General features: G+C 40.7%; 1 protein-coding gene and 1 non-coding gene across 2 annotated transcripts; one reads left to right on the forward strand and one right to left on the reverse strand.

The window, feature by feature from the left end:
- Nucleotides 1-421: 421 nt before the first annotated feature.
- On the reverse strand, nt 422-525 carry LOC128064263 (U6 spliceosomal RNA). The gene has a single exon (XR_008200979.1). It is a non-coding gene; the product is annotated as a U6 spliceosomal RNA (small nuclear RNA).
- Nucleotides 526-14,877: 14,352 nt separating this feature from the next.
- On the forward strand, nt 14,878-22,594 carry TAT (tyrosine aminotransferase). The gene is made up of 11 exons (XM_052656479.1): nt 14,878-15,112; nt 15,250-15,354; nt 17,337-17,404; nt 18,291-18,449; nt 18,673-18,811; nt 19,222-19,274; nt 19,575-19,727; nt 20,388-20,516; nt 20,824-20,907; nt 21,606-21,704; nt 22,454-22,594. Exons 1-11 carry the CDS (start codon nt 14,878-14,880, stop codon nt 22,592-22,594), a joined length of 1,365 nt encoding a protein of 454 aa, XP_052512439.1.
- The last annotated feature ends 253 nt before the right edge of the window (nt 22,595-22,847 follow it).

Below are 22,847 nucleotides of genomic sequence, written 5' to 3' on the forward strand. Positions count from 1 at the left end.
TTCAAGGACCCAGAGAGCCAGGATGGCCAAGCTTGGAGAAGTTGAGGGGTGGGGCGTGTATGGTAGGATGTAGTGTTTTGTCCACGAAGGACACTTCTGCTTCCTAAAAGAACAAACCACCCTTCAGGTGATGTCATCCCATCTGTTTCTGCAAAATTACTGTCAGCGACATCCTTCTCAGCACAGGTGTTTTGGTTTGGGTTGGTTTTAGCTTTTTTTTTTTTGAGGTAACCTGTTATTATTCTTTCTTTAAAAAAAAATTAAGGTGTACTTTACAAACAGGAAAATTCACTTTTTTTTTTTTTTTTTAAAGATTTTAGTAGTCAAGAGCTTTTTTTTGAAGATTTTTTAATATAGTGAAGGGGAAACAACTGGAAAATCTCAAACAAACCTATGAATTATGATGATGATTATTATTATTTTTAATATGGAATGCTTCACAAATTTGTGTGTCATTCTTGTGCAGGGGCCATGCTAATCTTTGTATTGTTTCAGTTTTAGTATATGTGCTGCCGAAGTGAGTTCTGGGTTACTTTTTTTAAATTGGAGTAGAAAATTCACTGTTTTGTGTGTGTGTGTGTGTGTGTGTGTACAGTTCTGCAGTCAAATGTATGCAGTCATATAGCCAGCATCACAAAAAACATATGGACAGTGTCCTTCAAAACTACTACCAGCAGCCATCCCTTCCCCCACTTCAGCCCCTGGGAAACCACTGAGCTGTTTTCTCTCCTTGTAATTCAACCTTTGCCAGAATATCCTACAAATGAAATCATACTATCACTTTTTCAGTCTGGCTTCTTTAACTTATCCTAATGCATTTGAGATTCATTCCTGGTGATGGGTGTATTGGCAGTTCATACCTTTTTATTGCTCTGTAGTTTCTCTTTATTTGGATGTACTAATATTTGCTTACTAATTCATTAGCTTAAGGACATTTATGCTGTTTCCCATTTTAGACAGTTACAAGTATACTATAAACATTCACATCCAGAGTTTTGTGTGAAATAACTTAAGAAAAATCTTTTCCTGTAATACAGTAAGATGACTTTATTGTTGTATGGTTAAGTATGTGGAACTTCATGAAAAAACATTGTTTTCCAATCCAGAGTACTCATCTTAAAAAAAGAACATCAGTTTTCTTCATATGTATGCTCAAGAAGTTTCTGTTAGTATCACAATAATAAATGTAGTAGGGTTAATGGAGCATTAAATATTATCTTGAAGGAGCATTGAGATGCTTTTCTTTTTTCTTCATCATCTGTGACCTTCATTTGCCTTTTACTCAGAGTTGCCCATCTCACAGGGAAGACCAGGAAGTGTTAGAGCAGAGGGAGAATCTAAGCTCAGCTCTGACTTCTAAAAAGGATTCTCAAAGTTGATTTTAAAGACATTAGCTGTGAGACCAGAGTTTTTGATCCTCTTTACTTTATGAGAGAAGGGGAAAAGGCTGTTGGCAAATCAAATGAAAGGTCAGGGTTTATCTCTATGCAGTGGATTGAAAAGAGTGACAAGAGGAAAAAGCAAACCGTCTTTCCCTGAGGAGGGGGTAAGAGTGGGAGGTGAGTGGGGGTGAGGGGGTCAAGGAGCCGGGAACTCTGTGGTTTTCTTTGCCTTTCCCTAACTTTCCTGCAGAAGACTTCCCACATAGAGACAACTTGGAGGCCCAGCCCTTCAGCTGCCAGTTATTGTTGCTCAGTCGCTAAGTCATGTCCAACTCTTTGTGACCCCATGGACTATAGTATGCCAGGCTCCCCTGTCCTCCACCATCTCCCAGAGTTTGCTCAAATTCATGTCCATTGAGTCAGTGATGCCATCCAACCATCTCATCCTCTATGGTCACGTTCTCCTCCTGCCTTCAATCTTTCCCAGCATCAGGGTCTTTTCCAGTGAGTCAGTTCTTTGCATCAGGTAGCCAAAGTATTGGAGCTTCATCTTCAGCATCAGTCCTTCCAATGAATATTCAGGGTTGATTTCATTTAGGATTGACTGGTTGTATCTCCTTGCAGTCCAAGGGACTCTCAAGAGTCTTCTCCAACACCACAGTTGAAAAGCATCAATTCTTTGGCACTCAGCCTCCTTTATGGTTCAACTCTCACGTCAATGCATGACTACTGGAAAAACCATAGCTTTGACTCTGTGGACCTTTTTCAGCAAAGTGATGTCTCTGCTTTTTAATATACTGTCTAGGTTTGTCATAGCTTCTCTTCCGAGAAGCAAGTGTTTTTTGAATTTCATGGCTGGCTGCATTCACTGTCGGCAGTGATTTTAGAGCCCAAGAAAAGAAAATCTGTCACTGTTTCCAATTTTTCCTCTTTTATTGCTATGAAGTGCCAGGGATACTCACTAAACCCTGGATATGAGAGGTGGGCCCATTACCTGGGGCAAGGAGAGGGGAGGGGGAAGGCTGGAGGCTGCTTCAGCGTGGGTGGGAGGAGGCCAGCCCCAGCACTTGGGAGCCATGCAATTCAGTCTCCCGGGTGGTGTCCTTCCATGCTGTGACAGTCTATGACTGCCTAATAATCTCTAGAACCAGAGTGGGATATTTAAAAATAAATTAACAGCTTCTCCATTCCTTTTCTAAAACCTAGGGTCAGAGTCCTGCCACCATAAGCACTGATATCACTGTTGCCTCAAAGCAGCACTTTGCAGGACTCTCAGGTGACAGCCAAGGGAGCAACTCGATTGGAAGGGCCTTGGGAGAGATGGAGCAGGTTGTGTGTAAAGTTCCTTTGGGGTGGACTCACTTCCTGGGGGCGTCTGCAGGGATCTCCCTAGCAGAGCCCCAGTTCTCTACAGACTCAACCAGAAGGATAACCTCCTAATTCCCCCTGCATCTCTGTCTGGTCCTCTGGCCTTTGCCCGGCAACTACAGAATGAGGTGATCCTGCTGACCCACCAGCAACAGCACGTGTCCTTTACAGGTTTTATTTTAGTTTGCGTGGGGTCAGCACTGATGAAGCTGACACTCCTAACTCCTCATGTCTAAAGGCATCTATCGACAGTGAGTTGGGGCTACAGGACCAGTCTGGGGCGGTGAAACAAATTTTCCTGTCTTAAACCAGTGTCCCTAGTTCGTCCTCTCGGAAGCAAGACTAAAGCACTTTCTCTCTTACCCCATCTGCTGCCAACCTTTCCTTGGCTCACTCAGCCCACTGGCCTGGCCACACCCCGAACACACCAGGTGCCAGCCCACCTCAAGGCTTTGCCCTGCTGTTCCTTCTGCCTGGAATGCCTGTTCTCCTGTCATCCACTGCACTCATTCTCTCTCCTTTCCTTTCTCCATTAAATGTCACTGTCTCAGGGAGGGTGTAGGCGGTGAGGAGCTGTTCTAATGATCTTACTCAAAATACTACTAGTCTCATCTCACACTCTGCCTCATTCTTATCTGTGATATTGATGCCTCCTGATATATGCGTCTTTGTTCATTGCTTCTCTTGCCCCACAGGAATGTCAGTTCCAAGAGCATAGGGGCAGGGCATTTGCCTTGTTCCTTCACTGCTGTCTCCCCAGTATTAGGCATGTGCGTGGCTCATTGATACTTATGGATTGAATTTATTAATTAAAATTGGTTGCAGAACTCTTGCTGTAGAAGGGCTTTAAGTGACAAGTAGCCACAATGCCCCACCTCTCCATGTTTTGGTTCAAACCTGAAATCCTATTATCCTGATTTGTTCTTCTTTTTTTAATTGAAATGTAGTTGATTTGCAATGTTAGTGTTTCTGGTGTACAGAAAAATGATTCAGTTATACATATATATCTTTTTCCTATTCTTTTCTGTTATGGTCATTTATTACAGAATATTGAATACAACTCCCTGTGCTGTGCATTAGGACCTTGTTGTTTATCTATTATATGTATAGTAGTTTGTATTGGCTAATCCCAAACTCCTAATTTACCCTCCCCACCCTCTTTCACCTTTGGTAAACATATTGTTCTTTTTTATTCTCTCCCTCATAGTCCTCCCATGGAGGGCGATGTGTACCCTGTGGTACTCTTCTCAATCACTAGAGACCCCCATCGTGTCTTTGTTTCGTCAGAGTCTCGCAGGAACTTGATGTTCCCAGACTTGGGTAATTCACTGTAGTTTGGCGCCTATCGTTGGTCCCCTCCCTTTCATGGATCTGAGCAGTGAATCCAGATAGAATTTGCTGGGTTGCATCACCTCTGGCACTTATTTCCAGGCAGAAGAGCAAAGTAGTGTCCTTGAGGCTTCACTGGGGGAAGAGAGCAGCAACCCTTTAAACTTTGGGACATTTCTGTGCTTCTTGGCTGAGAGAGTTCTTCAGAACTGCAGACCCATGAAAATGTACTTGGGAGTGAGACTTCCCTGGTGGTTCAGTGGCTAAGACTCCACTATCTCAATGCAGGGGGACCAGGTTCGGTCCCTGGTCAGGGAGTTAGATCCCACGTGCTGCAACTAAAAAGGTCCCACATACTGCAGTGAACATCAGTGACCCCATGTGCCACAACTAAGACCTGGTGCAGCCAAATAGATAAATATTTAAAAAAATTCTTGAGGCTTTCTAAAACGTTCACAGATATCCAGCATCCCAGTAGATGACCGAATATCAAGAATATGTGACCCTTGGGCAAGAATGAGATTCAGGACCGACATTGCACCTCATAGGGCTGGAAGAAAAACTGCCTAACTTTGAACAGCTTCAAAAATTTCTAATAGCTATTTAAATGTCTGTATAACTATTTGCTTAAAGTCTCTCACTAGACTTTAATAATAGTACTCTGAGAGCAGGGTTTGTATCCATCTTCTTGAATCCTGTATCTGTAGAACTTAGAACAGTGCTTAACCAATGGCAGGTACTCCATAAGCAGAGATGAGTCAATTACTGAATGAATATGGTAGAAAAATCTTCTCTGATTTCTATAGAAGTGGTCATTTTTGTGTTTTTTTAAATATATTCGTTTTCAGCGATAGCCACTGTTGGCTACATTTTCATGGTAGCTGGAGGTAAGACATGAATGGGGATTAAGAATTAGGAAGATAAGTTATGACGCCAGGAGCTGAGTCAACTGGTAAATATTGAATAGCTATCAAAACACAATCAATTATGGAATGATTTCAATGTCTATCAGCAGATGAACGGATAAACAAAATGTGCTGTATTCATCCAGTGAAAATTACTCAGCCATGCAAGGAATGAAATCCTGATACTTGCTACAGATGGATGAAACTTGAGGACATTATGTTAAGTGGAAGAAGTCAGACGCGAAAGACTACTTATACAGTTCCCACTTATAGGAAATGTTCAGAGTAGGCAAGCAGATTAAATGTTGCCAGAGGCAAGGCAAGATTGAGCAGTAGAGGGTGACTGCTAATAGGTACAGGATCTCTTTTCGGAATGATGACAGTGTCTTCGAATTGGATGGTGGTGATGATTGTACAACTTTATGAATATACTAAAACCCACTGAACTGTATGCTTGGAAAGGATGAATTTTGCAAAATATGAATTATATATCAATTTTTAAAGACAATCCAAAATAATATTTTTATTATGAGAAAAACAGTGGGATATTGTAGTCTAGAGACAGGCTGATGGGTTGGAGCATAGTTTAGACACTAGGTTATTCTCAACATCAGAATGGCAAGAACACAGAATCGTTTCCCAAAAATCTAAGCTTATTTGCCTGGTGACTCCCTGTGAAAGTACAAATGACACTCTTGGCGAATGCTAAGAATTGGAGTGGTACTGAGGTCCTAGACATTCTCAAATAAAAGAACCCCAAGTTCTGAATAAGGGGAAATGACTGAGTTAACGTGAGAATGGTTTAAATGATTATGCAAAGTGCAAAATAAACAAGTTGGTATTATTTGCTAAGCTCCATGAAAGAAGTAGCTAGCAGGTGCTTCAACCAGCAAACAGATGAAAGCTTTATTTTCTCTTTAGCCTTTAGTGTTCTGACATGAAGTGAATGGCCATAATGTTAAAAGCTTAACTTGCCTTCCCCTTTCACCATGAGAAAAACATCAGACAAACCCAAGTTAAGGAACATTCTATACAAAATTGCCAACGTCATGAAAAACGAAGTCTGCGAAACTGTTCCAGATTAGAGGAAACTTTTTCGGATTAAATTGGACTCAGGGGACATGACCATTACATATAAAGTGGTCTCCTGGAGCAGAAAAAGGATTTTAGTGGGAAAACCTTGTGAAATATAAATAAAATGTGGAGTTTGGTGATTATTAATGGACCAACATTTATTTCTTAGTTCTGATTAAGAATATGCCATGGTAATGTAAGATATTAAGAATCAGGGGAAACCTGGGTGAAGGTATGTGGGAACTCTTTGTACCATCTTTATACCTTTTCTGTAAATCTAAGTCTATTCTAAAATTAAATATTTACTTTAAATTTTAAAAGTTCAACTAGAGTAACCTCTCTGTTCTGACAGCCTTCTCTTTGTCTAGCTCACAGGTCTGTGGTTTGCATGTGGGTTGGTTTTTAATTACTTGATAGTGAACGTAGGAACAAACTGTGAAGCTCTCTCTGTAATGTAAGATGGTGCCATGAAGGAACAGAGCTTAACCTAGCCACCTATCCCCTCCTACATCCCTCACCTCATCGTCTATAACTGGGCAAAGGCTTGAGTTTCGCCTCATTGATCACCCCTTCTGCCATTCATCTCCCTCTGGCTTATGTACTATTCACTGCCAGCTGGTGAGCAAGCATTGGGTATGACTGATAGAAGGTATCAGGCCAGACCTGAAGGAGGTTGTCAAGAAGTGTAAGGAATGCTCTCAACCTTGCACTTCCTCAGGAAGCTTACAGTCCACCAGGGGAGTTAAAACTTATGAATTCCTCTGTACCCAACAGATGAGTGATCACTGGGAATGACTCAGGATGGAAAGTTAGAAAATAACAAGTAATAAGTAATAAAAGGGGAATCCTCCATGCTTAATCCACATAATTGATTCATTATTTTCTTAAACTTATCCCCAGTGACTCTCCATGGTGTTTTTTTTTTTTTTTTCCTGTCTTTTTTGATGTTTTTTTTTTTTTTTTTTTCCTATTTGGGAAAGAAAGGGCTGTATTTCTCAACTCACTTGGTCCTGTGGTAAAGTGGGGCAGACTTGTGTAGTGGAATCTGGAACCAGATGGTTAAGATTGGAACTGCAACTCACCATTCACTACTACGGGACTTGTTTTCATCTTTAAAATGGAAATGAAACAGGCCTTACTTCTGGGAGGGAGGTGAGGATTATGAGTTGATTTGAATAGAGTGTCTCAAATAGTGCTGGTTATAGGATAAATAGCCATGAGCATAAACTCTTATGCCTGGGTCAAGAAAAGAAGGGTGTGGCAAGAGATGTATAAAAATGGGAGGACACAGGGTTATAGGTGATTCCTAAAAACCAGGTTCAAAAATTTTTTTACAGTCTTAGTAAGACCACAGTATCATATGGAATACCAAATTCTGATATATAAGGCCTATGGATGTACCCCTAAGGAAAAATATTTCGGAATATTAATTGTGGGCAAAATAGTTAACAGTGCTTATCTCTGGGTGGGTAGGACTATTTTTAAAATACTTATTGGAAAATGAAAAGGTGGAAAGTAGAAAGGTGGTTGCCAAGGGCTGGAGGGAGGGGAAAGGGAGAATTGGTTTAATGGGTATAGAGTTTTAGATTTGCAAGATGAAAAAGTTCTGGAGAACTGTTGCACAAAGTGAATATACCTAACACTGCTGAACTTTATTCTTAAAAATGGTGAAGATGGCAAATTTAATGTTATGTTGTTTGTTTGTTTGTTTGTTTGCCACACACACACAAACACTTTTCTATGGCAAACACAATAGTGTCATATTTAAGAACAAACTCAGTGCAAGTTGTTTGATTTTTAAGTGAAAGCCTTAATGGTTGGTTGGTGTACCTTTTAGTGAGCGTTTCTATGGTTTACTGGACCCTGACTGCCAGCTGACGGTTAGCTGGTGGCCGTTAAGCTCCATAAGCATGGCTGGGCCTTCTCTTTCATTCTCCCTGCTCCGCTTTCTATGAAGAGAAAACGTGAACTACAGAAGAGGGGTGTTACTGAAACTTGTTTGTTTTGTCTGTTTTCCCTTCTCATCTGCGTTTGCTTGTCAGCTACTGAATGAGGGCATGCCCAGGGGATGGCTTTCTGACCCAGCGGCACCTGCTCTCTTCACACACCCTCAAGCCCTGCTGGTTCTGCATCAGTTGCACTATTTGCAGGACTACCCTCAAAAACCCCATGCTGCTGGCTGTTCTTTGATCTGTAACCCTGAGTCTGAGCCAGCTGGATTGAGACAGAGGAGGCTAGGCCAGTGATCTCAGAGCTGCTGTTTTGTTGCCTTGCAGTGCCGTCCTTGGCCCAGGTCTCACCCAAGAAAACATCCAGCCCCCGGGCAAGACAGCCGAGGGATTGTAAACAGGTAATTCACAAAATGTGAAGAGCTATTCAGTTCAGTTCCGTCTCAGTCGTGTCTCACTCTTGGTGACCCCGTGGACTGCAGGACTCCAGGATTCCCTGTCTATCGCCAACTCCTGGAGCTCGCTCAAACTCATGTCCATCGAGTTGGTGATGCCATCCAACCATCTCATCCTCTGTTGTCCCCTTCTCCTCCTGCCTTCAGTCTTTCCCAGCAGCAGGGTCTTTTCCAGTGAGTCAGTTCTTTGCATCAGGTGGCCAAAGTACTGAAGTTTCAGCTTTAGCATCAGTCCTTCCAATGAATTCAGGACTGATATCCTTTAGGATTGACTGGTTTGATCTCTTTGCAGTCCAAGGGACTCTCAAGAGTCTTCTCCAACACCACAGTTCAAAAGCATCAATTCCTTGGCTATTCTTTCCTTATAGTTCAACTCTCAAATCCCCATAACTTTGACTAGATGGATCTTTGTTGGCAAAGTAATGTCTCTGCTTTTTAATATGCTATCTAGGTTGGTCATAGCTTTTCTTCCAAAGAACAAGCGTCTTTTAATTTCATGGCTGCAGTCACCATCTGTGGTGATTTTGGAGCCCAAGAAAATAGTCTGTCATTGTTTCCCTTGTTTCCCCATCTATTTCCCATGAAGTGATGGGACCAGAGGCCATGATCTTACTTTTCTGAATGTTGAGTTTTAAGCCAATCTTTTCACCCTCCTCTTTCACTTTCATGAAGATTTTCTAGCTCTTCTCAGCTTTCTGCCATAAGGGTGGTGTCATCTGTGTATCTGAGGTTATTGATATTTTTCCTGGCAGTCTTGATTCCAGCTTGTGCTTCATCAAGCCTGGCCTTTCGCATGATGTACACTGCAGATAAGTTAAATAAGCAGGGTGACAATATACAGCCTTGACATACTCCTTTCCCGGTTTGGAACCAGTCTGTTGTTCCATGTCCAGTTCTGACTACATGAAAAATGACCACCCTCACTAAAATAAAAAGGAACAGAAATAACAACAACCTTTAATACACTTTTTTTTTCCTATTGATCAATTGAGCAAAGATTTTTTTTCAGAAAATAGCTCTCAGGGTTTGCAAGCAATCACTAATAGGAAGGTAAATGGCCATTCTGAAAGGAAGCTGGCAATGTGTGTCAAGAACTGTACAATTTTTCATTCTAGAATATAATTTTCCATAAAGGGTTAGGAAGATAGAAGAATTTAGTACGAGATAAAGGTGACATTTCAAATTAACAAAGAGAGACTTTAATTTTTGGTGATATTGAGGTCTGGAGGACCTGGAAGATCTCCAGTTAGAAAAATATCTGGAAATGTTGGGTTAAATATAACAAAATGCCTAACTGAGCTCCAAAGATAAAAATGGAATGCCCCAGAGGCCAAGCAATGAGAATGACTGAAAACCAGAGGGACAGATGAGCTGACACTGCTGATGCCCCACCGAGATTATCAATTTGAATAGTCTAAGACTCCTGGTTTAATGTTGAGCTGGGCACAGGACAACAAGCCTATTGGCTGTGTGGGTGTGTGGAAGAGCGAGTTGAACCTGAGTCTCCAGTGTAGTTGGGATCTTTGAAATGTTAAACCTGGAGTGGCAGAATAGTCACAGTAGCTTTTAACTTTGAGACAACCTCATCCTTGCTTGACTTAATTGTTGCAAAGGCCAGTATCAAGAGGAAGGGCCTTAACCACTGAGATTCTCTCTACCTGGAAAACCCCTGCCATAACACTCAGTTGATTCCCTGTATCACCCTTCAAGTTCTAACAGTTGGTTTGAACTCCAAGAAGTTGTCATGATAAGATATATTTGTGTTCTCTCTTCTTCTTATAGTCCATTATTTGATCAATTTGTCAGGTCTGTCAGTGTTTGAAATGTGATCCTGCCTCAAGGAAATTATCCCACAGATTGCAGGATACTCATAAAAGTTCCCAATCATAAATAATAAGTGTATGCAATATGATTTATTTCTAATAGCAAGAAAAGTTGGAAGCTGCCCCATGTCCAAAAAGAGTGGAATAGCTAACTGAACATAACGTAGCCATTAAAAGGAATTAAGTTGATCTCCATGTATGAAAATGAAAAGGAAGCCGATACAACATATTATTGAAGTTTTTAAAAAGCAAGCTATAGAACAACATTGTTCAATAGAAATGGAATGCAAACCACATAGTAATTTCAAATTTTCTAATGGGAATATTTTTAAATGTCAAAAAAATAGAAACAGATGAAACTAATTTCAGTAATATACTTTATTTCACCCAATAGATTCAAGTATTATTTAAGCATGTAGTCAATGTAAAATTATTGGTGAGACATTTTACATTATTTATATAAGTCTTTGAAACCTGTTGTGTATTTTGCACCAATGACACATCTCAATTCAGATAAAGCACATTCCAAGTACTCAATTGCCACTTAAGAATAGTGGTTACGATAAGAGACAGTGAAGCTGCAGAATGAACATATAGTATATATAATTTTGAACAACTCCAAAACCAGCTGTACAAGCACTGTGTAGACATAGAAGACACTTGGAAAGATAACCAAGAAATGGCTAAACTGGCTGTCTCTATGAAATGGGATTATGGGGAAAGAAGTTTTTAAGAGTTTAGTTCACAAACATCTGAATTTGAATTTATTATATGATTATATATTATACTTTAATTACTAGAAGAGTGAAAGCAAAATGTTTGCTGTCTTCAATGCAGTAAGTCCATGTATAGTAAAATTTACATTAAGGAGATAATAACATGTAAGTATGTAAGTAAGTAAGTGTTAGTCGCTCAGTCGTGCCCGACTCTTTGTGACCCCATGGACTGCAGCCCACCAGGCTCCTCTGTCCATGAGATTTTCCAGGCAAGGATACTGGAGTGGGTTGCCATTTCCTTCTCCAGGGGATCTTCCCAACCCAGGGATCAAACCCGGGTCTTCTGCACTGCAGGCAAATTCTTTACCGACTGAGCTACAAGGGACATGTATGAACATGTATGAACTGATATTTATATACAATGACACTCTTGGCAGCATTTCTTACAACAGTAAAAGCTAGACTCCTCATCATGTCCAACAATAGGAAAAATATTCAATAAATTCTGATAATTCTCTATGATGGAATGTTTTTCAGAACATGAAAAAATATTCATGATATAATTTAAAAATTTGCAATGCAAAACTATCCATAATATGGTCCAGCAGCTCTACACCAAGATATATAGTCAAGAGAATTGAAAACATATGTTCATATGAAAACCTGGATCTAAGTGTTAGTAGCAGCATTATTTCTAATAGCCAAAAAGTGGAAACAACCCAAATGTCCAGCAGCTGATGAACAGATGAACAAATGAATATATTTACACAATGGACCACTATTCAGCCATAACGAGGAATGAAGTACTGAAATATGCTACAACTTGGAAAAACATTTGCTAAGTGAAAGAAGTCAGATATGAAAGATGACATATTGTATGATTCCATTTGTGTGAAACATCAGGAATAGGCAAATTCATGGAGACAGAAAGTAAATTGGTTGCTGGGGGCTAAGAAGAGGAAAATTGAGAGGGGCTAGTTAATAGGTATGGAGTTTCTCTCTGGAACAATGAAAAAAAATGTCTTGGAATTAGATGGTGGTGATTGTTGCACAATGTTGTGAATGAACTAAAAACCACTGAATCTTACACTTTGAGATGGTGAATTTTATGTTATATAATTTTTTTCTCAATTTAAAAAATATGTGCATAGAACAAGATCCCAACTTTGTAGGGAAAAAGTAAAACTAACGTATTAAGAGTGGTGGTAGATTATAAATGCTTTTAAATTTTTCTGATTTTCTCCAGCACACATATATTTTAAATGGAGGTGGTGGTGGAATAAATGTGTTTAGGAAGGGGTGGTCTTCTCTCTTGACAAGATCTATGTGTTTTGGAAACAGTACCATGTTCTCACTTGGCAACCTCACCAAGGGTAGTAGATCCAGCATGCGAAGCGTGTGTCTATCTGTAAAATGGTTAACTGTATTTAGGAAACTGAGCCATTTGCCTATGTATAGGGTGCCAAGTAGGAGAAGGCATGGCAACCCACTCCAGTACTCTCGCCTGGAAAATCCCATGGACGGAGGAGCCTGGTAGGCTGCAGTCCATGGGGTCGCTAAGAGTCAGACATGACTGAGCGACTTCACTTTCACTTTTCCTTTCATGCATTGGAGAAGGAAATAGCAACCCACTCCAGTGTTCTTGCCTGGAGAATCCCAGGGACAGGGGAGCCTGATGGGCTGCCGTCTGTGGGGTCGCACAGAGTCGGACACGACTGAAGCAACTTAGCAGCAGCAGCAGGGTGCCAAGTAACAGACCTAAACCTTTCCTTTTTTGCCTTTTAGATGTTTTAAACATAGCTTTTTGAAACAAAGCAGTCTGGGTTGTCCAGCTCGGGGCTCAGGGCTTCATAATTAACCTAAATTTTCTTTGACCTGCCTGGCTTCCTGCACCTGTCTGGTGCTTCTGCTTCTCCACTGGTGAGATGAAGTGGTAAATGCTTGCTTCAGTGGAGTGGGAAAGTGACTGCATTAGGTGAATTTTTCAAAGCACTAAGAGTTGGAAGGGATATATGTATACATATGGCTGATTCTCATCATTGTATGGCAGAAGGCAACAAAACATTGTAAAGCAATAAGCCTCCAATTTTAAAAATAAAGACATAAGTAAAAGAAAAATAATAAATGAATAACAAATAAAAGAGGGAAAAGAAGAAGATGGAAAGATCAGAGAAATTAAAGGTTATTCAACCCCAGTGGAGACTCAAATCACCAATAAACAGCTGAAGAAGACAGAGCTTATGAAACAACTCTCTGTCTCTCAATAAGTAAACGGTAGGATTTGAGCCATGAGGTCACTGAGGTTTCTCTTAACTCTTGGGTGGATACTTTTCATAGGCTCACAGGAATTCTGAGATGTCTGCTGTGCTGGCTTAGCAAAGGTTTTTGTTTAGATCTCACCTGACATCTTATTTTTCCAGTAACTCCATAACAGGAAAATTAAGAATTCACAGCATAAAGATAAAATTGCACAGGTTTTAGTTGCCTTAGATACCCTGTACTTTTTAAATGTTTATGGGGTGGGCCTTCATTTACTCTAGCTGCACAGCTTGTTCTAACTGGAGTAGAACTTATCGAACTAACAAGGAAAGGAGCCCCAGATGTAGGAATTAAATAAGCATGCTGCTGAACAAGTTGTAGAGCATGATCTCAGCTGTGTTTTGAAAATATTTACAATTCTGTATCTAGGTATCCATCATCTAATCTATCTACTGTCTATCACTTATCTATTTATCATCTGTAGATCTGTTGATCTACTATCATCTATCTGTCTTGATGAATGGATAGAAACGGCCAGATCATTACCACTGCCTGGCCCTTGCAAGACTCTCACTTTTTACTCTATACATTTCTGTACTATTAACATTTTAATAGGTCATTTTGTCACAAAAAAAAGATTTAATAAAAATTACCAACTGTAATCCTAACTACGTCTCTGACAATCCTTTCAAACATCTCACAAATTCCCTAGAAAGAGTTAACGCAGACGATTCCAGAAGGCTGAAGTGTTCAAATTCCTGATTTGGTGGTGGAGGTGGAGGCAGGGTTAGAGGTAAAAAGCACCAAAAAGTGAAGAGGTGGGGAAAGAAGAGGGCTGGTTGCTCTGTTCTTACCTGAACCAATAGCATGAGAGTTTCAGGCCCAACGCCCATTTGTGGGACTATTTCAGGCATCAGAGGTTGCATCTGAATTCACAGTCACTGTCACTTGTCAAAGAACTTAGGCAACTTCCTGGTTTGGCTGCTTGGAGGCTGCTTCTCCTTTACTGGGAAGGTAAAATCTCAAGCCTCAGCTAACCTTGTGATTTGGGATGCATGGTTTTTTCTTTGTGGTGTATTGACTTCTTTTTCCACAGGGCAGTAAGCTGCTTATAGAATAGGTCTTTATTTTTACTAATGATAATGTTAACACTAAATTTCTAACAATATGGAATAATTCTTCCTGGTTATTCTTTGCACAGGACAAGACACAGTCTGTTGAAGTGTAAGGAGACTCTTCTTGCATGGAAAGGAAGGGATACCTACGCTTTCCTTGTTTAACATTAATTTTCTTGTCATTCTTTCTTGGTTTTGTGGACAGCATGGTTAAATTTTCATGGTGATGATATAGCACACAGTGAATCTCACGGTAGATAAGCATTCAATGGAACACTCTGCTAATATTGTAGAATGGTTATTTTGCTTATTTTCCATCTGAGTGAAAAGTCTTTAAATTGCCCTCATTCATTCAAAGCTACTTTACATGTGAAAGGAGTTTGAAAAGAGATGTCTGGCAAAGTCACCCCAGTGTTTAGGTCCAACTGTAGCTGCCCCACTGGACTGTATCTGTCCTTAGAGTCACAGTGACCCCTTCTTTTCCCCATAGTCTTTGCTAGTCATGGACACATATGTGATTCAGATGCAGGACCATGGCAGCCTCCCCTCAGTTCTGGATGTGCACGTCAACGTCACTGGGAGAAGCTCTGTGCTGGGGAAAGTGAAAAGCAGGAAGGCCAGATGGTCCGTGAGGCCCTCGGAAATGTCCAACAAAACTTTCAATCCCATCCGGGCCATTGTGGACAACATGAAGGTGAAGCCAAATCCAAACAAGACCATGATTGCTTTGTCGATCGGTGAGTTGAGTACACTTAACCAAGAGGCAGGCATTGTTCCTCTCACCCCATCCTCATGGGTTGGGCGGAGGGGACGGAAGTGGAGGGTGGGTCTGGGCTGGGCTTGGAAGAATAACCTCTTGGTGGTTCTTGAAAAGGGGACCCTACTGTATTTGGAAACCTGCTGACAGATCCTGAAGTAACCCAAGCAATGAAAGATGCCCTCGACTCAGGGAAGTTTAATGGCTATGTATCCTCCATCGGTAAGTTCACCCTGAGACTCTACTCTGGCAGTTTCCAAATCTTCTGTGCTCTTCTGACAGGAATAAATTTCTAGCAGTTCTCTTTGTTTTCCTGATGCATAATTCCTAAGGAGAGGCTAAGATAATATGCTGTTGAATTTGGGGAAAGGAGTCTCAGAATGCTTAACCTCAAGCCATCAAGGTCCAGCTTCTTTCCTGGTTTCTTCTGGCATTATGGCACCTCCCTGTTTCCGGTTCCCATTACACACTCTGCTCAAATAACACTCCTATCCTATCATTGCTCATTCTCCATGGAGGCCTTGAGTTTGGCTGCAGCTGCTTCTTGACAGAGCCATCTAGCTCCTAAATCAATTTACTTACTGCCCTATGTAAATACTTCTTGGCGTTATTTCTCCTCCTCTGCACATTCAAGATTTATTTTAATTATGGTCCTGGTCACACTCTCAATGTAACTATGCTTGTTTCAAGGCAAAAACAAACAAACAAAAACAACAGCAAAGAATGAGTTGTTCTATTAGAGAACAGAAGGTTAAGACAGGAATAATTTTATTTAGGTGTAAGTCTTGCCTGGCAAATCCCATGGACAGAGGAGCCTGGTGGGCTACAGTCCATGGGGTCGCCAGGAGTCGGACACGACTGAGCGACTTCACTTTCACTTTTCACTTTCATGCGTTGGAGAAGGAAATGGCAACCCACTCCAGTGTTCTTGCCTGGAGAATCCCAGGGACAGGGGAGCTTGGTGGGCTGCTGTCTCTGGGGTCGCACAGAGCCGGACACGACTGAAGCGACTTAGCAGCAGCAGCAGCAGCAGCAACTCTCTCCATGTATTGAACATTCCTCCCCTAAGCATTTTGATAAGTGACTCCTTGACTTTGTTTCAGTGTCACACACTTCCCCGCTGTGTATATGTACAGAATAAAAATCAGCTTCATGCTAAAATAGAATTTAAAAACACTTTAAAGAGATATCAGGAAGATGATTTTTAGGTTGATTATTTACATTTTATGCAGCTTCATAAATAAAAATCAAAACAAAATAAGACCAAAAGTTAGTTATAAAAAGTTTATACATAATGGAAGGGAATATGAAAAAGAATATATATATGTATAACTGAATCACCTTGCTGTACAGCAGAAATTAACACCATATTGTAAATCAACTATACTTCAATACAATTTTTAAAAATGTTTATTATGACTTTTATATTCAAAGTATTAAGAAACTGATTTAACCTGAAACCTAAAACCAAGTCTCCATTTGACAAATACTCAAAGGATATGAACACTTCATACCAAAGGAAACACAGATAATGTTTATCTGTGTTTTTTCTTAGCAATTAAGGAAATGCTGATTAATTTCAAGAGAACTATCTGTACCTATTAAGTTATCAAACATTAGGAAATATTGCCTCTAGCTTTGGTAACTGAAGATAATCTTTTTGGACAGCAATTCTGTAAAACATAATAACTGGTATGAAACTGTCTATACTTCAAGCTTGCAAGCCAACATTTGGAAATATTGCATGAGAATAGAATTTAAAAGGAAAATATTTTAATTTAAATATAATATAAAAGGAAAATACTAATAGGTATACAATACAATGTGAAAAAGTTAAAATGAACCCAGTGTAATGAACTCATTAATTACAAGTTTTCAAATATAATCCCTGAAAGGGATTTAAGAATAATCTAAATCCTGTATCTTAGATTAAATCTAAAAGAAAGCATAATCACAGTAGATGCTGCAGAATACTTTTTAGTTTTGTAAACTCTTTTTGTTATTATTTATACATTTGTGTGCTCATTATAAAGTTGTAAGGTACAAAGTTAATCTCCTTTAACTATAGTGACTGAGAGCTGAACTGAATGCTATGTGCTCTGATCTGGGACAGAAGGTAGCCTTGAAGCCCTGTGACTTAAGGGCATCTCTGTCAGTTGTGGGATGAAAACTTCCAGCCTTCTCCTTCTGCTCTTTTCTCTCAGGCTGCTTATCCAGTCGGGAGGAAGTTGCTGCTTATTACCACTGTCCTGAGGCACCCCTGGAAGCTAAGGTGAGCCCTAGACAAGTTGCTAGCTCTAGAGCAATTTTTTGCTCTAGAGCAATTTCTCTAAAGCAATACCAGGCAAACTCTACCCTTTGTTTCTGTTCCACGAGGAATAAGGGTTTTAAGGGAAACAAAAACTAAGAATAATTTCCCTTTGGCAATTCCAGGACTTTTTATATGGGGAGGCCGCTAGTCAGTGATTATATTTAATGTAATTATAGTATGATAATAACATTGCATACAACTTATGTGATGTCTGTCTCATGGAGGCTCAAAGGACTCAGAGGTCACCCTAGATTTGATTTTCTGCAAAAGATCATTGAAAAACAGTAATTCATAAATACCAAATAATTGGAAAATTTAATTTTACCAATAGGGTCTTTTATTAATCTGTAGTTCCCTTCACTTACCTAAGGTCACTTAGATGGGAGGATCGAGTTTCCATGGCATATTGGACTCATGGCAGGGTCAAGTTTAAATGCCCTCCACTCTGTTGTTTATAGGGTGGAGGTCAACATTTCTTAACGTTAAGGGGAGCCCTTTGTATTTCAGAAGAGAGCCATGCTTCAAATCTCTGGTCAAAAGTAAATAAATAACCAGGTGAAAAAGTCCAAGGTCATAATGACCTCTCATGGAGGTCTGCTGAGTCACAGCCAACCTGTCCTTTTTAAAGCGATTTTTTTCTTTTAAGTGGCCAGCATTTTCAACAGCCTCTAGATATGGACATATATAAACATATTTGTTTATTTCAATTTTGGCCTACTATAGTCCCCACTACTTTACATAGGATTTTTAAAAGTAAGCTTATTTTTGCTTCCCACTCACTCATTTGATAATCCCTTTTCTCCTGTTGCTGTTGGAACTCCTAACAAAACAAAACTTTTCTTCACAGGATGTCATTCTGACAAGTGGCTGCAGTCAGGCTATTGAACTGTGTTTGGCTGTGTTGGCCAACCCAGGGCAAAACATCCTAGTTCCGAGACCTGGCTTCTCTCTCTACAGGACTCTGGCTGAATCTATGGGAATTGAGGTCAAACTCTACAATTTGTTGGTAAATGACTTTTTAATTTTAGATACAAATTAGATAATTTTAGATACAAATGCTCAATTAATACTTCATAAACATACATGACCATTAGCTTAGCAGAGAAAGATCTGAAAAGTCTGAGGCCACAGACACATTTTGTGACTTATAATTATACCTTTGAGTAAAGTGAGTAGTCTTCCTAAATTTTTCAGAATCATCTTGATCTCAGTGTTTTTTCCCTCCCCAGCCAGAGAAGAATTGGGAAATTGACCTGAAACAATTAGAATCTCTGATTGATGAAAAGACAGTTTGTCTTATTCTCAACAATCCATCAAACCCTTGTGGGTCAGTGTTCAGTAGACGTCATCTCCAGAAAATTTTGGCAGGTAAGTCCAGCAGATTTCACTTGACAGGAAAGAAGATGGGGATGGAATCCTTTAGCTGTTTCCTGGAGTGAGAAAGAAGTCCTTCACTAAGTTCCGAGACTAGGATAGAGGTCAGAGGGCTCCAGTGGGGTCCCTAGTGAGTGGTGTCCCACTGGAAAGGTAGAAAGAAGGAGAAAAAGACTTGCCTCTTAATCACTCCCATCATGTGGAAGAGAGGACTTGAAATATCTAGTTAACTAAACAGCAAATTTAGGCTCTGTACCCTGGAAGAATATGAGAAGAATTTGTAGTTCTTGAAGAGGAAGACAAAACCCACAAACATCGAGTGTAAAGTATAAGCCCAGGTAAATATTTAAGTGCTAAGGCAATTCATATTAAAAATGACATCAGCATGTTTCTCTTATTTTCAGTGGCTGCAAGGCAGTGTGTCCCCATCTTAGCTGATGAGATCTATGGAGACATGGTGAGTCTCGGGCAGGATCTAATTATTTCATTCATTCCCTAGAGTCAGGGGTTGTACATATTACTGGGCTGGGACCAGTTTCCTCATTTTAGGCTTTTTTTTTTTAACCCAGACAAGACACCAGGTCATATGTTTTTGGATAGTTCCCTTTGAAGCGTCTTGAGATCCCAGTCATGCTTCAGGGTAGAAAGAGCCTGTAAATCTGAGGCCCTGTGCTTAATGATATAAGGAAAATTTGGGGAGGCATGGGATTTGGAGGGATGCCAGAAAACAACTGTAAGAAGTACCTCTTCTCCTCAGGTGTTTTCAGATTCCAAATTTGAGCCTCTGGCTACCCTCAGCAGCAATGTCCCCATCCTGTCCTGTGGAGGGCTGGCCAAGCGCTGGCTGGTTCCTGGCTGGAGGATGGGCTGGATCCTTATCCATGACCGAAGAGATATTTTTGGCAATGAGGTGAGAATATATATATATTCTAAATATTTATTTATTTGTTTACTTATTACTTGCTTGCTTTATCTCACAGTGGTGGTATAGATGTGAGATTTTCCTTTCTAGGCCCTGTAGTTCCGTGTGCCTGGAAAGACACTGGATAAAGATAGTACTAGTTATTTCTCTCCAGAACTCAGTTTTTCTGTGTTGGTGAGGAAGTTCCATCTACCTCCAATTTTATCACCACACAAAAAGAAGCAACAAGCAGTAATGATACCTAATACTATTTGTGGGCTTACAAGGTACCAGTGCTTTATGTACTTTATTTCAATGTAATTCTCCCAACAACCCTGTGAGGCCAGTATTGGTATTATCTCCATGTTACAGCTGATAAAAATGAACTCAGATAGGTTGTATAATTTTCTCAGAGCCACACAGTCAGTGTGTGGCAGAGCTGGGCTACAAACCCAGGTGGTCTGATTTAAGAATGACACGAGGCACCACCATGTCTCCAGAGATTGAAAACTAACCCTAACTCTACCTAGATAGAAGAGAACAACAACAGCAACAAAATTAAAAATAGACAAAAATAAACAATTCATAGAAAGAATGGTCAGAACAAGAATCTCCACAGCAGGGATGCTTAAGAAAGGCTAAATAATGTGTTTGCCGGGGGGCTTTTAGATCCGAGATGGGCTGGTGAAGCTAAGTCAACGGATCCTGGGCCCCTGCACCCTTGTCCAGGGAGCTCTGAAAAGCATCCTGTGTCGTACCCCCCAAGAGTTCTACCACAACACTCTAAGCTTCCTCAAGGTAAGGGCAGCCTGTAGCCTTCCACTCTGGGAGTCAGGGAATGCCTTCAGGGAAGCCCCGGCATTATGGGGCTTCCAACCCAGAAGGTGGCATCATTGTCAACATTCATCCATACATTTTTCTAACTTCTGGCAATCCACTCTGCTCCTGGCCTAAAGCTGTGAGTGGGCAGTTTTTTTTCTTGTTAACTCCTTATGCCAGCAGAGCAAACCTAGGTTCCCCGCCTTTGATGTGGGCTCTCTTTTTAATGACCCAGTTTTTCTTTAGCTGAAGTTTTTATCCTTGATGTCTCTGCCTCTTCTCATAGTCCAATGCAGATCTCTGCTATGGGGCATTGGCTGCCATCCCTGGACTCCGGCCCATTCGCCCTTCTGGGGCCATGTACCTCATGGTGAGTATGTGGGTCGCAGGTGAGGGAAGCCAGTCTGCAAGGCTCACAGAGACAACCAGATGGGCTCCTGAGCCAGTCAGTTTAAGAACTGCCTTGTTCTGAATTGTCCCACTGATGTGGTTTAAACTCAGTGCTGAAAAAAAGAAAGAAAGAAAAACCTCTTAAAATGACAACTTTTCAATACAGAGAATTGTTTTATATGCAGATACAGAGATGATATGACACAAATAAGAGGCTTTCCACACTACTGTAGCTCTCAACCAGGAGAGATCTGCTTCCCTTGGAGTGTTTGGGGATATATAGGAATGTTGTTTCTAGAAGGACTGAAAGGTGCTATTGGCATCTTGTGCGCCAGCAATGCTGAATATTTTCCAATGGGCAGGGTAGTTCCATGCAATCAAGACTAGCCTGGCCCATAGTACCGATAGTGCCTTTTTTAAAGAACACTAGCATCCTATTTTCAGCTTTCATTTATCAGCATCCAAGAAGGAACACTTCAATAAACTAAAATATTAATATGAATATATCCTCTCTTCCCTATGAAGAACTCCACAAGCTCATAAGAGCAAGAACTCTTAGTTATCAGTAGTGGAGTTCCAAGATATTTTTTACAGCAGTCCCTGCCTTGATTTCTGGCATAGGGAGTGGCCTGTTTTCCCTCCTTATGATCAGTTTGCCTTTCCCTGTTATTGGTATAGGTTGGAATTGAGATGGAACATTTCCCAGAATTTGAGAATGATGTGGAGTTCACGGAGCAGTTAGTTGCCGAGCAATCCGTCCACTGTCTCCCAGCATCGGTGAGTGCTTACATCCCTCTCAGGTTTCTCTAGAAACTCTCAATGGTGTATAGTGCCTTGGGAGCTCTCCCTGAGCTGGTCTTTAGCCTTTTCCTCCCCCAACAAAGTGTACAATTGGCCTTTATATGTGCAGGTTCTGCATCCAAGTATTCAACCAACTGGGGATGGAAAAATATTAGAAGAAAAAAAATTCCAGGAAGTGCCCCAAAGCAAAACTTGAATCTGCTGCAGCCTGACAACTATGTACATGGCATTTACATTGTATTAGGTATTATAAGTAACCCAGAGATTATTTAAAGTACACAGGAGGAGGTATGTAGGTTATGCAAGTACTATGCCATTTCATATACGGAACCTGAGCATCCTCGGATTTTAGCATTCTCAGCGGTTATGGAACCAACCCCCCTATGGATACTAAGGGACTACTTACTGTATTCTCTTTTGAGAAGATTCTTACTGGTGGGTGTCATGACCTCTATTTAAAATTTGTTTCTTCCTCATCATTATCCCATCTGATTCAGGAAGAAAAATTGTAGCTGGACATTCTAAGTGAGAGGAAATCAAGCTTGTTCCACAAATTCCTTTTCAGATAAATTAACTCAGTTACTGGTTCAGCATCCTAGTGGTGGGAACTGATAGCCTTGGGTAAATGGTATTGCTGCCTCTTGCTGATTAGGGCCCTGGCCATACTAGGGTGGTCTAGTCACTGATTCAACTGCTCTGAGAATAATATGCTTTTATTTTTGCAGTGCTTTGAATATCCAAATTTCTTCCGAGTGGTAATCACAGTCCCTGAAGTGATGATGCTGGAGGCCTGTAGCCGGATCCAAGAGTTCTGTGAACAGCACTACCATTGTGCTGAAGGGAGCCAGGAGGAATGTGACAAATAGGATGGAGTCCATTCTCCTGAGTATGTGTCCCGTCTGGCTGGGGAAACTGGACTGAGCCCTGCTGCCCCTCCAGGAATCAGGTGCTCCTGCTGGGAAAGGAGCCTCACAAACACCACGTCAAGGGCAGAGAATTGCTCTGGCTTTCCCCAGCTATAGCCGCACACACACACTCTAAACCCCAGATTTCATCTCACTGTGCTCTGCTGGAGTGACTCACTAATTCATTAATCCATCCCTCTCCTGTTTGATTTCC

The sequence above is a fragment of the Budorcas taxicolor genome, chromosome 18, assembly GCF_023091745.1.
Source record: "Budorcas taxicolor isolate Tak-1 chromosome 18, Takin1.1, whole genome shotgun sequence".
NCBI lineage: Eukaryota > Metazoa > Chordata > Mammalia > Artiodactyla > Bovidae > Budorcas > Budorcas taxicolor.

What these genes read in the sequence shown, in the direction of transcription:
- TAT (XM_052656479.1), top strand. Translation starts at nt 14,878, where the DNA reads ATGGACACATATGTGATTCAGATGCAGGACCATGGCAGCCTCCCCTCA. An exon ending in AGGCACCCCTGGAAGCTAAG is followed by an intron (nt 17,405 to 18,290) that starts GTGAGCCCTAGA and finishes TTTTCTTCACAG; the next exon opens with GATGTCATTCTGACAAGTGG. An exon ending in TCAAACTCTACAATTTGTTG is followed by an intron (nt 18,450 to 18,672) that starts GTAAATGACTTT and finishes TTCCCTCCCCAG; the next exon opens with CCAGAGAAGAATTGGGAAAT.